The 17929-nt window shown below is 46.7% G+C and overlaps 2 protein-coding genes across 2 annotated transcripts; both read left to right on the top strand.

Annotated features, from left to right (window-relative positions):
* Positions 1 to 94: 94 nt before the first annotated feature.
* mrm1 (mitochondrial rRNA methyltransferase 1 homolog (S. cerevisiae)) lies at positions 95 to 1294 on the top strand. The gene has a single exon (XM_056577666.1). It carries the CDS (start codon positions 95 to 97, stop codon positions 1292 to 1294), a length of 1200 nt encoding a protein of 399 aa, XP_056433641.1.
* A 1962-nt stretch (positions 1295 to 3256) lies between these two features.
* fbrs (fibrosin) lies at positions 3257 to 7092 on the top strand. Its single transcript, XM_056577667.1, has 2 exons — positions 3257 to 3559; positions 5837 to 7092. Exons 1-2 carry the CDS (start codon positions 3257 to 3259, stop codon positions 6209 to 6211), a joined length of 678 nt encoding a protein of 225 aa, XP_056433642.1. The 3' UTR covers positions 6212 to 7092.
* Positions 7093 to 17929: the final 10837 nt, after the last annotated feature.

Raw genomic sequence — 17929 nt, 5'->3', positions numbered from 1 at the left:
TGAGCTTGCTGAAGGATAGTGGAAAGATTGGACACGCAATTTTACAAGTTGGTTCTTCCAGAACGCCTTAATTCAATGACATCCAATTGCAAGCATGGGCTTGTGGAATATTGCGTGTCAACAACGATGGCTATCTAAGCACTGCTGTAACGTGCTCAAGTCTTCTTGGGGAAAGCAAGTGATTTGCCCTCAATTTGCCCTTTACCATGTCGCAAGTAAACCTCTGTGTTCCAAGGACTGCGCCATACCACCTGTGCCAAAACGTAATGATGTGTGTAGCAAGAAGATTGTATCCAATGGGTCGCAGGGCCAAATGCGGTCTGAGGGTAAATATCAACAGCATCGTACCCAAAGTGAAGCTCTAAAGAATGGTAAGCCATTTGAGCGAAGACCTCAAGAAGATTGCAGAGCACAAGATCTTCATAAGTTAAGTTTTGAAGACTTTACTGCCTATTCGGAAAAGCCTGTACGTGGGAAAGTAACAAGAGATGCCAAGGAAGAAAGAAACTATGATGTCGTTTTTGGTATTTCTCCATGTCTCTTGGCATTAACCATTGGAAGAAGAAAGCCCTTCCGACTTTTAGTGAAAGAGGGCGACGTTTCTCGCAGGACCTCTGTCATAAAGGTTTGTGAGGAGGCTCACAGACGAGGAGTGCAGATCAAACGAGTAACTAAAAAGCATCTGGACCGGATTTCTACTGGGCGTGTTCATCAAGGAGTATGTCTTCAGGCCAGTCCACTGAGTTTTCTTACAGAGGAGACGGCCTTCCCATCGGTCAAAATAAGTGATATTTTACCACTTTGGCTTGTGCTGGATGGAATTCAAGATCCCATGAACTTTGGAGCAATTCTGCGCTCAGCCTATTTCCTTGGTGTAGACAGAGTGGTCACCGGTCTTCACAATAGCTGCCCATTGACACCAGTAGTGAGCAAGGCTAGTTCAGGTGCAATGGAAGTCATGGACATTTATTGCTATGAAAGCCTTGTGAAAATGCTGGAGTTGAAAGTATCACAGGGTTGGCATGTGGTTGGCACCATGGGAGCTCTAACAGAGGAGTGTTCCACTGTGGTTACTCGCTGCTCGGATTTCCAGATTACCAAACCTACATTGTTGTTAATGGGTGGAGAGGGGGAGGGTATGTCACAAAAATTGTTGTCTCATTGTCAAACCATCCTTACCATCCCACCTTTTAGGCAACTGATCCCGGGTATAGAGTCTCTGAATGTGTCCGTAGCAACGGGCATTCTGCTGCACTCGCTGCTGTCACACAGGACTCTCGGGAGTGGGTCATGATGGACGACATAAGCAAGTTCCTACACAGGCATGATGTATGTCTGGATTTTCAGTTCTAGTTTTTTTTTTATCCATCCATGTTGTATAAATATTGAATGTAGGCTATATAAATCCTCATTGATGTAATGACTGTAAATTAAAGGAAAAAAAAACAAATACAGGAGTTGGGTATGTTTTTGAATTAATGTTTTGCAGAGTTGTAGGATGTATAATGTATCTCTGCAGCTTTAAGTCAAATGTATAAGTTGAATCTAAGCAATATATGTACTGCAGTCCACAATACGGTTAAAATGCTGTTAGGGGAAATCATCAATCGTTAACAGCCCACGAACGTCATACGAGGTCTGAGATAGTTTTCCTTATTTTACGTACTGATCAGTTCGGTTGATCTTGGCAGTTTTAACAAATTCCACTTGGTGGCAGTATGTACTACATATGCTTACAAATTCATACTATCATGAGGGAGGAAGAAGAATCACGCACACAATGCACTGCACGGCTGACAGGGGTTGTGTCTGTACATTTTCGCGATACATTTTCCAATTATTCGGGATCTTTAAAGAGAGGCAGCACTGAAGTCGTACTGCTTTTCTATTTGTGTACTGGCAGACTGGATTAGGAATACTATACATTTCATGAAGACGTCGCCGAGTACCCTCAACTTCTTCTAAACATTGGATTACACAGTGAAGGCTGCATGTAGGAGTTGCCCAGCCCAATGAGGGCTTGGCCGACACCCTTGTGTATGGAACTCAAGACCGAGGCTTTGAAATGCGGGCCTTAAATATTTTCTTTATGATGGAGGTGGAAGGAAATCATTTTCTTGCGTGAAGGAGCGACAAGCCGGGTCTATTGGGCTGACCGGTTCTGATATAAACTTGCCCTTTTTCCCCCAAAATGTTGTTTTTGGATTAGCCTTCTAACTGCCCGTTCGGCTAGTTAGCAAGAGTGCTAACACTAACGCTACGTCTTTCTTTTGATGTGGTGCGAATCCGACCATTCGCATCGGCCTAGCATTTTGACAGTGGAGCCTGTCCACGCTGCTGCGAATCACCAATTAACGAGATTGCTCTTCTTGCTACCTGTATTTTCAAAACTGTCTCAAGAATACTTTTATTCTTACGAAGTTTGCTGAATATATTGTTATCGCGGTGATAGACATGCTAAGGCTAATTGGCTAACAGGCAAAACACGAAGGGAACAACCTAATCCGAGGAGTCTGGACTGAACTGTCGGAACAACAGGATATTTCATTCTGGCAGGCGAGCTTTACTTGTTATTTGGAGACAACCCAAATCGCATCCTATCATTTACAATTCATGAAATCGCGTATCATGGTGGCTTGTTTCCTAGCGTCGGAGATCTGGGTTATTGGCCTCGCTAATTGGCTAACGTTAACGATTGGCTAATTCCCTAAATTATTTTGTCAAAGCCGGGTGAAGTGGTGGAGTTTATAGAATAACGGGTGTCATTTAATAATTCTGAGGTAAACGAAAGCTAGATTTGAAAATATAACTACTGTTAATTTGTGTTGTTTTGTCAGTACGGCAGACTTTTCTTTTTGTTTACATACGTACATTTGGTTGTCGGCTGAAGTCCTTGCTCGCAAGCTAGCTAGCTAGCTAGCTAGCTAGCGTTAGCTTTCTACGAGACACAATCAGCCATGTCCTGACATTTCTGCATGTCATGAACATGTTATGAATTTCGCTATACCTTATTTTTCTTATCTGCATTATATTGAAATGACACACAAAATTCGGCGTAAGAAAGGCATCGATGCCGAAATACTGTTTTCAGAGGATTCTAAATAATAGACACTGGTACTATAAACGCCATTTTAAACAGAGGCTCCTCGGAGGGCCTGTGTGGTGGTGGTTCATTTGCGGTTTGGTGCCTTTGACCGGACCAGGACTTGAAATTAAGTGCCTTCGGAGTGATTGGAAATAAAGGGTTGGTTTTAACATGGAGGGTCCGAGCCGAAGCAGTGGTTTCAGGCAGAGCCGACGGTCTCGTTCCCAGCGCGACAGGGAACGGCAGAGGAGAAGAGTCGACCTGGCTGAACAACGAGCCACATCCCTGTCCTCGGGCTCTGAACGTGAAGCTTGTGGAACAAACTCGGTTCTTGGTGCCGGTGGACGAGAATGCCGACCCGGATTTGGAAGACACAGGCCTCCTCGTCGGAGGAAAAGGGAATCGATGTCATGCGAGGAAGACCTCATCGACGGTTTCGCTATTGCGAGCTTCATCAGTTTCGAGGCCTTGGAGGTAAATTCACAAGCGATACACTGATGCACCTGATAGCACGCCGGTCTTGTAGGGTGCATTGTATTTTATTGGAGTTTACTATAGATGACAGGAAATTGTGTGCAATGCAAACTTGATTTGGTGTTTGATCAGGTAATCACCTACGGCGATTTTTAAGCTGTTGCAGAGCACCCCTTTTATTATCCAGCCGTTCCTTTTGGGGGAAGACCAGTATGCCTCTGAGGCAGCTGATGTCTCCGGCCTGCATTATTTCACCAAGTATTGTGCTTTAAGAGGGCCAACCGTGCAAATGTTACCAGCGTCTGGTGCTCCCCTGGTTCAGTATAGTAACTGCACGCTGTACCCTTTTGCACAACTCTTGAACAGTTATTCCATTGTCTGTATTTACATGTGCTAATAAGCTCATGTGCTGATTAAGTATGTAGTTATTTGTAGAATATATTATGTATTATAGTATATATATATATAAGGGTTGTAACAGGCAGTTATTCAGTGATCTATATTGTTTAAATGACCAAAAGCAAGTCCTGACTAGTTAATACAACTACTACACGGTTAAACCCAAACTATCCTCCACAAACTCTGCGACAGGCACAGGAAGTCATTCTGCATGGCAGTAATCAACATAGGCGGCACTGATGCATCATTTTCCATGTGAAACAAATTTATAGCAGTGCAATCTTATGCAAATGAGCTGCAGTGTAGAGCAACATGCCATTAAAATAAGTGGTTTGAGTTCAGCACTTTAACTAGCGTTACCTGTCCCACTTAAGGGAACGTTGTTAATATTTAATTTTACCATAGCAAAGATACTTAAATTGCATGCATATTTAGCTAATTGCATACAAAATATTTGTTTTCAGTGTTTCGTTCATCATCATATACTTAACTTGTGTATTAACATTTTAATAGTTGGATTTCCGTGGGTAAACATTCATGTAGATAAAGGACAAAATATTCAAATCAAGGTTCGGTTTTCATCCACATTTTGCAACGAAAAAATTAGGACCAAAAAGAAAGACAGCATCTTCTCTATTATTCATATATATATATATATATATATATATATATATATATATATATATATATATATATATATAGGGTTGAGTAGGAACTGCATTGTTCCATGCTATGCTCAGTGAAAAGTTCCTCACCATTGAGGCAACAAGTTGACCTATAAACTAGAACAAGAGATATATTTGTGATCACATCCCTTGAATCTAAAACCATTTTAAGACCGTGGCTAAATACTGTGTATTGAAACGATGCCATTAGCCATAGTTTATCAGCAAACATCAAAATAATCAGATTCATGAGATTTCGTCATAAGACCGTTATCTGTTTAGCAATATTTAAATAATAACCAAAAATAAGTAGTCTTGTACAGTCAAGTATGAAGTGTGATGCTTAGTCTAGTGACTAGTCACATTACAGTAATTTGAAAGCCACAACAAAGGATTGGCATATTGTCAAGCTGGGTTTCTATTTCGTGGTATCAGGAATAAGGTTATTACTTTAAGTATGTGTTTTGATATTACATTTATGACATTCAAGAAAAAAGAACTACCCCAGATGAAGTCAAACTGTTTTCTCCCAAACATTGAATATCCTTAAAGATTGGATAACTAATACCTTAAACATGGGCAATGGTGTTGTTTCATGATGTCTGTTGGTTGATACGGTGTGTCTCAGTTGGATACTTAGGAAAATCGAATGACATGTAACCAGACCTGCCCGGCAAAACAAACCAATAAATGAATACTGTGTGGAGGAATGTCAAAAGGTTGTTTGGGAAAACGCCAAAGAAAATTGATAAAACCAATGCTCTTTTCTTTTCTGAAACCATTTCAGGTTCGGCCTTGAGAATTTATTAGTTTGAGACGTTTGAAAGTGTATTCAAAGAAAGAAAAAAAAGAGAAATGAGTATCTTATTTTTTATTTTAGTATTTTCCCCTTTCATTATCAGGAAATATGACTACTCCCTTTAATTAGAAGACAAGTGATCTCACTGACGCTGGAATTTCCCTTTCACACATTGTTCATAGATCTTTTCTCATCGTGCTTTCACCTTTTAGTCAGGTGTCACGCCATTCGTGGATTAATGCTTGGATAAAATGGACTGTACCAAGATGTTTTATGCCTCTGCTTGTATGGTTCATATCTTCAATACACTGCATCCAAAAGGTCCACTTTGCACTACAACCATGTCAGGACCAAGTAACAACCAGGCCTCCCTCTGTCCTCTGACCCTCAACCCTCTCTGTCTCCTCTCCCCAGATGGACTGCTCTCTGAAGCCCACCCAGCGTGCCGCTATGCTGATGGGCAGAGGCAACAAGAGGAAGAGGAAGCGAGGGCCGGAGGAGAACGGTGGAGGGCCCCTCTCGGAGCCCGATGAAGGCGGCCCGCCCAGCTTCTCCCATAGTTGCTGGAGCACGAATAGAAAGAAGAGGAGAAAGACGGATGTGAAGGTGCTGCAACCACATCATATTGTTGAGAACCAGCATCTGACTCATTATCTGTTCTGTTCATATAGCTGGTTGTGCAAGGGGTTCCATAGATCACACTATTATGTTTGCCAAGTATGCAAGATTTCCATCCCACATATATGTGACATTGCACTAGTCACTGCTCTTGGTGTTTTAAGGGTCTAGCCATAACACTAATATGTAGTCTTAAGCAGCCTGGTTTGCTTCGTCATTGGTTCCTTCCTCTTACTTTTAACTGACTGTACATTATACATAATGATTGAGGATGAGACTGATGTGACAGGAAATCAGATTGTCAAAAATAATATACAAAAAAGCCTCAATGCTGTTCAAGATCTTATGGCATCTTCTTTATGACATTTTTTAGTAGCTAGCTCTATGTGGCTTCTAAAATGCTAGATGAAATTACAAAGGTAAACAACTAATGGCTCACATCCTGGTGTAGAGCGAAGTGCCCGGGGGACATCCCAAGTTAATTAATGTGTGGAGAAAGTCTGTAGCAAAGCAATCGCAACATTATATTCATTCTTGTACACCTGGAAGTACAGCTAGACCTGTATTTTTTTTTTATCCCAAGTCACGCGCAGGCCAAAAACAAACTTGGGTAAGCTAAGGCTAGAGCTAGAGAAGATGGCCAGTAGCATTGCAAGGGGAGAGGGTGAGGGGTGACCATCGTGAAAACTCACAATAACGGGAGAGATGGCCCGCAGCCTAATACTTTTGTTATGTTTTTGCAGGCATATAAAGTGTGCTACAGGCAGAATTAATGATTCTTTCGGGGTGTAAAGAGAACTTGAAATATGACAAAATGGCTTCTTAAATGTATTGCCTACCCTAGCTTTAAGAAAATGTAGAGTTTAAAATTGTAAGAGTTTTACAAAATACTTTCCCTGCTTTAATTAACTAGGGTTGGCGTCCTGGAAGCTGCTCTTCAATAACCTTCTAATAATTGAATAATGCAAGCAGATGGACATGTTTACCTGACTAAATGTTGTGCTTTACTTTGCTATAGGTTGTGACTTTAAAATTGTACCCTTGTATCCTCTTTACAGGGCGCCGCTGCACTCTCTTTGGAGACTGGCTACATTGTAAGTGCCTTTCTGCATTTTTTTTGTTTTCGTAATGATTTTCCGAGCCTGTGCTATCTCCTCCAGTGTTGTGATCATATTGTCAGAAATACCAATTAATGTTATGTATTGTATGGTTCATCATTAATTATGCAATTCTTTCATTCTTTCTCTTTTAGTGTGACACTGAGAGTGATTCAGGAGATAAGGTGTGTATTTTAATTTGTATTTAATCTAATCTTTAATTGATTACATTTTAATTTAAGATGTAATGGCTGTAATGTGTTAGGCTCTTAAAAGCAATACAATCCTTTAATTATTCCTCTGTTCAGTTGACTGGAAGTTGTACCTAATAATGAGAAATCCTCTTTATTTTATTGACTTGCTATTTGGTATATTTGAACCTTGTTGTTTCTTCTTGCAGGCCTCTGATGGTTACATGGACCCAGTGTTCACAGTCAGTACCAGGAAAGGTAAGACCAGGGAACTCTTCTTGCTTTAGTTTCTTCATCTGGGAGACTTTTGTCCCTAGTTTATTCAAGAGGAAGTAGCATGTTTCCCTAGACCTGCAGACACATCTCCAGTATTCAGTTTGTATGATAATGATTCTTATAAAGTAGTTTTAGTATATATATCTCTAATTGGAATTAAATCCCATGTTCCCAATGTAAGCTTAAGTATAATTAACAATCTGCACTGCACTGTTTTCCTCTAGTGATGGAGCCTACCCCTGTGAGCCTGGCCTCGTCCATGGGCAAGAACGGCCCCTCTTTGCCCCCCCGGTGTGGAGGCATCGCTCGCCTGATGGTGACCCCCAGGGTGTCGGGCCTGGAGCGCAGTCAAGAGAGGAGCCTGGAGGTCGTGGAGCCTATTTCTACTTCTTCTTCTACCTCTTCTGCCCCCTTCTCCTGCCTGAAGCCCCACATGGCGGTCCCATCCTCGGTCAACCGACCCAGTCAACGCAACGGCCTGCACAGCCGCCAAGGGCCCAGCCCTCCGCAGCCCAAACACAAACCCTTCCTCATGCGTCCGCCCACTCCCTCCACCAGTATGTCCATGCCCCTCATGAGGGTCCCTGGATCGTCGGGGCCTATGCGGCCCCCATCGCGAGCCGGCTCTGGGGCCCTGTACACCTCACCTGGCCTTCCTCCGCCTCCGCCTCTCCTACAAGTGTCTGCACACGCTAATGCCACAGGTAGGAGCCCCTGCGTCTCTCTATCCACTGCCTCCTCTGCAATGCTGTTAACTGTACTTCACCAGATGAGTCCTATATATGCTATTGCTTCATTGTTCTTTCTGATGTTGAGCTTGGGCAACCCGAGAAGGGACCTGAAAGGCCAAGCTGTATGCCAGGCTACATGCCAGGCTTTACAGAATATTTTATTGGTTTAGGGAACGTGAGTTAGCTGCTGGTGAAATATCACCAAAATGTGCTATGTGTTTGGATTAGCATGTTTGGCATTGCAACAACATTATGAGTATGATATGATGTCCTGCTTGCCAATGTACACATTCAGAGTAGCCCATCAGAAAGAGTTACGTGATCACCAGTGTTTTGAGAAAATGTTGTTTAAAATATAACATTGTTATACTCACCACGGTGCTACCTCGTAGGCCCCCCTGACCTAGGCCTTGTTCCTCCCTCTGCTGTCACAGGTAGCACTGAGTGTGTGGGCCTGGGTCCTCACTCTGCTCTAACAGGGGGAGCACTGAGTGTGTTGAAGCACTGGCCTGGGCATAGCGTGAGCTTTGGTGATTCAGAGGGCATGTATCTAAGGCAGCGCTTGGTCGCCAAACACAAGAGTAGTAAGAGGAACAACGACCTTGGCAGTTCATTTTCAAGGAAAGCTGTTTCACTAAACAGGAACGGGTCAAGCGACACATTTTGAATTGGGCCTCTATAGTGTGGCAGAAACCTTTCGCTGCTTTGTCTTGAAAGGTAGCGTTGGAGTGGAATGAGGCTATACAGCCGACTAGCATATACCTTGCATCTAGGTAACGGTTCATGTGTGGGCAGAGAACGGTGAAGTTTTAACAGGAAAGCGAACACTAACCGGCCTGAATGTACTGTCCATCATATTTTGTGGTCAAGGTGCTTAAAATAGAGCTGTGTTTTAGACTTTGCACTTTATAACTCCAGTGCCACTCTGCCTGGCATGAATGAAGCGCATTCCAGCTTTTAATGAGTTGCATATTGTACCACGATTTACCAGTGGCATAGTTAAAATCAGGCTAAAGATTAAAAATAATTGTCTATTGGTTTTTATTTGAACCATCTGGTTTTAAGCACTGAAAGAGTCCAACCTGTGCACTTTGTGCTGTGAACGTCTGCTCACTGTATGATGGACCGCCATAGTGTTTTGTAGTGGACGTAGTAACTCACCGTACGATGGCTTTCTCTCTACAGATCAGGAACTGCTGCGTCTCAACCCCCACTTCATGGCCTCGCAGGAGCGCGACGGCCGCCGCAGCGCCCCCGGCCCCGAGGGCAACGCCGCGGGCGCCGCCGGCCGCTCCACGCCGGGCGGCCCGCCCACCTCCACCTCCTCGGCCAGCTCCTCCGGCAGGACGTCCCAGAACCAGCCCAGCATCCCGCCCCTCAACTTCCAGATCCATCAGCACAACCACCAGCACCAGCACACGCACACGCACCAACACTTCACGCCCTTCCTGCACCCGACGGCCACGGCGCCGCCACTGGTGAGGAGAACCTTCCTGTTGGCTCCCGGGGCTCTGGGCCCGGCTGGGACAAAGGTCCAGCTGGTTGTATTATGGTGGCTCCCTTTAACGAAAACATTCCTTTGTCTCTCTTTTACAGTTTGATAAATATCCTGGCAAGATGGAGGGCTTGTACCGACACACTGTGAGTATTTTGTCAGTATTTCATGTCGTTATGGGATTTAGGGTGGTACAGTGGTTAGCACTGCTGCCTCACAACTAGAAGGTCCTGGGTTTGTGGGGGGGGGGGGGGGGTGCTCTGGTTTCCTCCAACACCCCAAAAAAGGGAAGTGAACACTCCAAAAGAAAGGTAAAGGGCACTACATCTTGGTTAACACTCCTGCCCTGCCTATTAGCAAGGCCAGGGTACCACACCTGGCCGTGGTGTGTTAACACCTGGAGTTGGTTCCAGGGTGCTACCCTGTGAGAATGCCCACTGCTCCTAGCTCCAAGTTAAGAGGGGGTTATAGCAGGGGAGTTTCCCATGGGATTATTTCAAGTATCATTATGATGAAGTACCAGGGATAGAAAATCAAATCCAGACTCAAATCGTTTTATGTAGAAATCGCTCGTAGATAAAAAGAAAAAACATAAATCGCAGTCATACTTAAAAACCAAGGCAAGCTACCCTATATACAACAGAATACATCTGTTTAGAATTACGGGGTTTAAAGTAACCAGCGCATAAGCCCTACTGCCCTACTATAAAGCCAGCGGGATAGGTGTAGCCTGCTGGTGACTAAGTCATGTTTCTGTGTGTGCTTGTGGCTGATGTAGTTCTTCCCACAGTACCCCCCTCCCTCAGTCCCTGGCATTCAGCCCGTCATTCCCCCCACCGGACCCTTCAGCTCCCTGCAGGGAGCCTTCCAGCCAAAGGTAAGTAGGACTGTCCTGTCCTCCTGGAAATCACAAGCGTTCTTTATCAATGAGGAAGTACGCCGTCAGAACAACCTGTCACTTGACACGGGCATCGCAGATCTGAGAGTAGAACGCATTCACACCAAGCAAGAAAGTATGTTCCTGTTGATCCTACTCTATGAAATTATGATTAAGGGAATTCCCAGTTTATTGTTAAGCATCTGATCTTCACATTTCATTGAGGGGTGGTCAAAGGCACCTAATGCAACCTCACCAACCACTAACCTACCTGACCACATTCCAAGATGTGTTTTCTCTGTGTATCAGAGTTGCACACACATCATTTATCATTCAACAACACCCTGGATACCCTGTTTGACCATGTTTAGTTGAGTCTTGCAGTGAATCATTAACATGAATAGCAGTGAGTCTGTGAGACCAACTTGATACATAGTAACTGCTAGTTATTTATAGCCAGCATCTTCATTAGACTGTCAAGTATTGTTCCATAGGCTGCCCTAAACGTATGTTGGGGATACGTGTAGGCTGCCTGGCCGACGGTGCTGTGCTGATGTTGTTGTGCTGTTCTTGACAGCCTCTCGTCCCTCAGGGAACCGGTCCTGAGCTGACTGCCCGGCTGGGGGTTGTGCCACACCACCTGCAGCCCAAAGACCCCAGGGTGAGGATGACCTCTATGTCCTATGTACTCGCACGGGAATGTGGCCCTCTATCATGTTTACATATGGAGGTTGTCCTATGAGTTACTTGTCTTGATCCAAGACCAGAATCTCATGGGTCTTTCATCCGAGACTTGGAGCTAATGATGTGCACCGAGATGAGCTCAGTCGCTACATAAACATAAGAAGGGAAATGGTATGAAACTTGTTTAAGTGGTTTTTACGGTTCTGTTCTCTCGTAGCTAACTGATCCATTTGGGACATCGTTGAAAGTCAGTAATGTAAGCACAAGATGGACACTTGAAATCCCGAGACATCCCTTCAGTCCTGGGGCCACCATTTCACCCACTCTTTGAACTAACCCTGTTCCTTATCGTTCTGATCGACTAATGCTCGTCTAATCAATGCCTTTGCCCACCATATTGGGTCTTTCTGTAGAACTAGACTTCATGCCTATCTTTGTTTCCTCTGCTCTGGCTTTGCTTGTACGTCTCCTTGTCTAATCTTTACGCTGATGCCACTGTCTCTTTTTCTACGAATAACATTCATTGAACGGACCTAGTATGTTCACGTTAGCAAAACCCGAAAACTAATTGCAATGCTTAACCCTGATCATTTGCACCGACTTGGTGTACAAAGACTTCTAGCATGTCTTTTAAATTGCAAATCAACTCACACTCCATGTAACGCTTGGCCTTCGTCTTTTGCAGAAACCGGGAAAATGGTGTGCTATGCATGTTCACGTGGCCTGGATGATCCTAAGCCACCAGAAGAAGGTGAAGGTAGGCTGTCCAATGAAAACAAATCTTATAAAACGTAACAATTGATGTAATGAAGATGAGGTAATTGCTTTGTTCTTTTGCTAGTAGACTTTCTTTCTATCCCCTAAACCTTAACCAGCATCCAATTGGAAGCAAACGGTGCATATTTCATAAAGCTTTTAATTTAGGACTTTTTGACCAGATCTGTCTGAATTATTCCACGTCGTACGCTTACGCCAGGGCCCTCGTTGATTTCGTTTTTTCTTACAACTTGTTCAATCGGGTAAGATATCCATGATGACCATGATTTGTCCTAAGTCACCTCCTTCCTTTGTGTCAGCTGATGCAGGCTGATCCTCACAAACTGGACTTCCGTAATGAGCTGTTGGCCCGCATGCCTGGAGCCGGGGGCCTGGGCCCTCTGGGGCCCATGGGAGGAGGCCTCCCTCCGTCACATGACCTCACCAGACCTGCCAGTCTGTTCACCGTAGCAGGTGTGTGTCCGTGTGTATGTGCGCACAGCAAAGTGTTTTTGGGAGTAGAAGGCAGTGAATAGCTTTGGTTATTATTGCGGGGCTTTTGGTTTCCTTTGCACACTGAATACTTTTCAGTAGTTATTAGAAATGTGAGAATTTCTTACTGATCCTTTACCCACCATCATGTCCGGCACTATTGACTGTGTGTTTGCATCTCTGTTGGCTGTCTTAATGAATGAGGTCAGATTTAAGAGAATCATGTTTCCCTTTTTTCCTGGTGCCCAGGTGGAGTCCATCAGTCCTCGAGTCCTTTCATCCCTCCGTCAACGCCTCACTCGTCTTTCCTCAATCCAGTTGCACACCTGGGTATGCTCGACCGCCAAAAGACACGTCAGTGGACAGTATCCGTGACCATATCTGTCACTTTGATTCACCCCACACGGTTTTGATTTCTTCTACATGCCTTTTTTGTTTTGAAGCAAAAAACGTTCCTGTATTGTTTATTCTTAAGAAGTATAACAATTAGTTTAAGATAAAATAGGAACACTAACGTCAACGTGGATAAAATATACACTTGGTTGTTGTTCTCAAGTGCATTAGATGCCTCACATGCTTCAAAAGGGTTATCCTCTTTCTAATATGTTGGGAAGGCTAAGGCCTATAATAAATTTTCTGTTGCTGCTGTTAATCATGGGATGATAAACCAGATCATGGTGTGTGTAATTAACATATTGACATGTGCTGCTCTTAAAACCCCTTTCTAAATCAGTGGATTATAAACCAGTTGCTTATGGTGTGTGTATGTTTCAGATCCATATGGCCGCTCACCACCTTTTACTCCACTGGGAGCGCTAGGCTCTGGAGCCTTTGGAGGACTTGGTAGCCCAACACTGGGTCAGTCTAGCACTACTGCCGCCTTGATAGACACCTACTTATCTTCCAGACCCATAGATAGACAAGCTCTTCCAGTATCTTTCAGCCCCCCTGCCCTGTAGGCCGTCTCCTCTTTCTAGTTTTGCACATGAGAATGTAAAACGGCCGGGGATAAGTAAGAGCAAGGTCCTCGTGCTGAGACCCGGTTTTGGTTTCCCTGCAGGTGGCTCGGTCTTCGGCCACAAGGACTCCCCGGCCAGTGTGGTCAGCGGCATGTCCAACCCCAACCACCACGACCCGTGGAACCGCCTGCACGGCGGGCCGCCCGGGTTCCCTGGGGGTCCCAGCTGGGCCAAGGGGGCGGAGAAGCGGGACGAGAGGGACCGAGGCAAGGAGCTGGACAGGAGAGACGTCCCTCACATCAAGGATGAGAAAGACAGGTGTGCAAAGCTCCACGTGCTGCCGTTTACCTTCCATGCGCTTTAGGATTGACCATGTAACTTGTAAACAGCTCTATTGAAAGACTTTTATTTCTGTAATCAGGACTAATAATGGAAAGACGTGTGCGCTGTGAAACGATGCCGTACTCATGTGGTCACTGTGTTGCAGAGACAATATGCTGTACGGCCGGCAGCCTGTGAGGATGTCCCCCGTCGCCCCCACCTTCAAACCCCGCAGCAGCACCCCGGTGTCCCACCTCAACGGTCACGGCAGCGGGCTGGGGGGCGGCGGCGGCGGGCCCATCGAGGAGCTGGCACGCAGCATCAACCGGGACGGCGACAAGAGGCCCCCCATGCAGATGATGTCTTCGAGGGGGCCGCCGCTCGGCCCCTCCTCTCTGGTGTCGGACCAAGAGCGCCCCAGGTCGTCCTCGTCCTCCGTGCTCACCACGCCCCCGCCCTCCAACCGCTCGGCGCCCTCCCCCTTGGACCTGTACCCCCGCGGCCCCCCGCACCCCGCGGGACACGGCCACCACGGCGAGCCCCCCCACGGCTCCTCCCAAAGAGACACCCACCCGTCTTCCTCCTCCGGGTCGGCCGCCGGCCCCAACATGAGCCTCGGCAAGAAGCCCGACCGGACCCCCACGCCCGTCTCCAAACACCCCTTCCCCATGGCCCCCGGGAAGAAGGCCGACCGGACCCCCACGCCCGTGTCCAAACACCCCCTGCTGCTGCCCCCCGTCAAAGTCAAAGAGGAGCGCAAAGAGGAGCCGGAGCACATACCCATCACCCTGCACCAGCCCCCGTCCCACGGCCACGGCCACGGCCACGGACACCCCCACCCCCACGGACACCCCCACGGCCACGGCCACCCCCACGGGTTTGAGCGTCCAAACAGCCGCTCCCACCAGCCCAACTCGGGTTCCTCTTCGTCCATGTCCCTCACTCCGACCCCGGGGGTTCCCCTCCCCACGCAGCACCCGCCCCCCCACCACCACCACCTGTCTCTGCTGGAGCACTCCAGGGCCATCGAGGCCTACCTGGGGAGCGCCGCCGGAGCCGGGGGCCTGGTGATGGGCCCAGGGGGGGAACGCTTTGCCCACGGCCCGCCCCAGGGTCCGTCGCAGAACCCGCACACGTTCACCTGGGACCCCTGGCGGGAGCTGGCCGCCCAGCAGCAGCAGCAGCAGCGCAGGGAGGCCATGGCCATGCGCTCGGACCCCCACCTGGCCCTGCGCTCGGACCCGCACCTCGCCCTGCGCTCGGACCCCCACCTGGCGCGCCTCCTCCAGCACCAACACGCTCAGCGCTTCCTGGAGGCGGAGCGGGCGGCGGCCGTGGCGGCGGCCGCGGCTAACCCCCACCACCCTCAGACATCTACCTCTTCCGCCGCCGTTCGCCAGGAGTTCAGCCTCATGGCCCACCACTTTGACCGGCCCCCCCAGCTGGGGCCCCCGGGCGGCGGGCTGATGGACGAGGAGCAGCGAGCCCAGATCCTGAGGGAAGACTTTGAGCGAGCGCGGTACTTTGGCATGCACCCGCACCCCCACCCGCACCCGCACCTCTCGGCCGGCGGCCACCTCCAAAGCCAGTCCCACGCCGCCACTGCCGCCCACCTGGAGCAGCTCCACCCGGGCCTCCTGGCCCACTCGCTCTCCCACGGGGGCCCCGCCGGCCCCCAGCACCACCCGGGCCTGTACTCGCGCCTCGGGCAGCTCCACCCGCACCACATGTCCAACGGCATCCTGACCAAGACCCCCGGCGGTCTGGTCGGGGCGCTGTCGGTGGGCGCGCCGCCGCCCCTCATTCCCTCGGTGACGAGCCGGTCGTCCACGCCCCCCCGCGGCTCCAGAATGGGGGGGCCGGGCGAGATGACTCTGTACAGCACCCATAAAGACGGGGAGTCCAGATAGTACAGGCACAACACTGGAGATCAAGGGAAACATAAGGATCACTGTGCTGCTCTCAACCTGCCCCCCTCCCTCCCTTCCCCATCCTCTGTAGTCGTCCCTGGTGACGGGCTTCTGCAACGCCCGGCCTGCCCAGACCCACAACCAAACACGGGTCCAGTCGCAACCGAGGGGCCGAACCAGGTCCCGGGAGGGGACATGTGACACTCAGAATGACATGGAATAATATCCCCCTCCCAATAGTTCTATCAGTGCAATTTAAAGGTACATGTTTTCTGTGCATCCTTGTGTATTTTTATTTTATAGGCTGTTAATACAGTAGTTATACAGGTAAATCTCATTTCCATGCTTTGTTAAGCAAGCCTTTTCCTGTTGGATTAAAACAATTATTTCTTCCAGAGGGGTGTGCACTTTCAGAACACATGAAAGGTTACTCCTTTTCTTGTTTAAACTCTACGGGATGTTCTAAATCCCTCCTCTACATAAATCATGATCCTGTATTTCGGATGATGCCTTACAAAATACAGTGGTAACGGGATGTTTGGGTTTAAGTCTTTTGTCTCATCATTGTAAAGACAAATTACTCTTGAAATGTATGAATTAACAAAGTTCAGTGCACATCTGTACCTTCTCTGCCTCACCCTGCAAAATACACACCCTGAACTTGACCACTTCTGTGATTGAAGCTCCTCCACTCTGTTTTCAAGGACGAATATGAAGTCGTTGCGTTGTGTGGGTGCACACAATAGGTTCGGACTTCCAGTAACTGTTTCCCCACTCCTCTAATTTGGTATATGGCCAGGACCAGATTATAGTAGTATAGTGAAAATGCCTTTGTAATTATTATTCTCAACATTAATTATCTTCTATAATAATAATATTAAATATATTCACTGTTATGTTATTCGTCATTGTTTCAGGTATCAATCAGTACCCTCTCCTGAGGTAGTCATAAGTAATTAAAGTATCATGCAAATAGCTCGTTTCCACGGAGAACTGAACCGCTGGTGAACGGTTAGCCAGAACCACAGCGACCTCTTCAAGGATCTCATGGCTGTTGTGCGAGGAGGGAGGTCGGCCTGTGGCGTTGGTGTGTTACATTACATTTGGGAGGCTTTTATGTGAATAGCAAGAGACGTTTCGTTCACAAAGATAAGTTATATACATTGGAAAAGTTGGGACACCTGCGTCAAGGACAGAAATGTAAGGTCTTCTGTCAAAAGGCAACTGGACTGTGGGTATACTGAGAGGAGGAAAGACAATGGGTCAATTATTTTAATATGACCATTTTATACCTTTCAAATCCCCTCCCCTAGAGACCACATATATTAATTATTAAATGAATTGTTGTTTACTGAGTTGTGTGGCTCTTATTTTGTTTGGAATTGAAATATAATGTGTGGTGAAATTATCTGATGGAGGAAAATGATATATATTAATTCCCATGCATCACATGACAACATTAGGGGGTAATACAATTACAAATGTGCATTGCATAGAAAGTTCTGTGCTAAAAATTGTACACACTTAATCCATGAAAAGCACTGTTAACGGTACAATAGGTCAAACCGGACAACCATTACCTCAACGTCACCAAATAAACACTGATAAAACGGTAAGGATAAACAACTTGAGTCAAATGACCAATATGGTTGTTAGTTGTTCTTTATAAATAGTTAGAATATATGGAAGTATATTATAACGCGAATACCAGGATGCATATTAGTAGGCTGTGTATCAAAACTATGACATGCATAGAGTAGGCCTAATTACAGGAATATATTTGAGTTTGTATTGATAAATACAAATGTTTAAATACCCCAACTTATCACAATTCAAACTTTACTTTATATTGAATACTGTCAAACAAAAGGAATCTCATAGTGTCTTGAATCCTTTCGGTTTTGATCAGAAGATGCATCAAATTAACACAATTGAACTGCCGCGCTCGATTGTGTCTCGCGAGATCCTACTTTGTTCAGCACTTTGTCAGCAGCGGTCCTCCACCATTTCGCTGCGTAAAGTCTCCTCCCCGCAATCGCTACATTCTGCGCCGAACCCACTCTCTCCCGGTCCGTATTTTAACTTCTTCTCAGATACCTA

Source organism: Gadus chalcogrammus, chromosome 18, assembly GCF_026213295.1.
Source record: "Gadus chalcogrammus isolate NIFS_2021 chromosome 18, NIFS_Gcha_1.0, whole genome shotgun sequence".
Classification (NCBI taxonomy): Eukaryota; Metazoa; Chordata; class Actinopteri; order Gadiformes; family Gadidae; genus Gadus; species Gadus chalcogrammus.
This window is presented reverse-complemented; position numbering and strand designations above follow the sequence as displayed.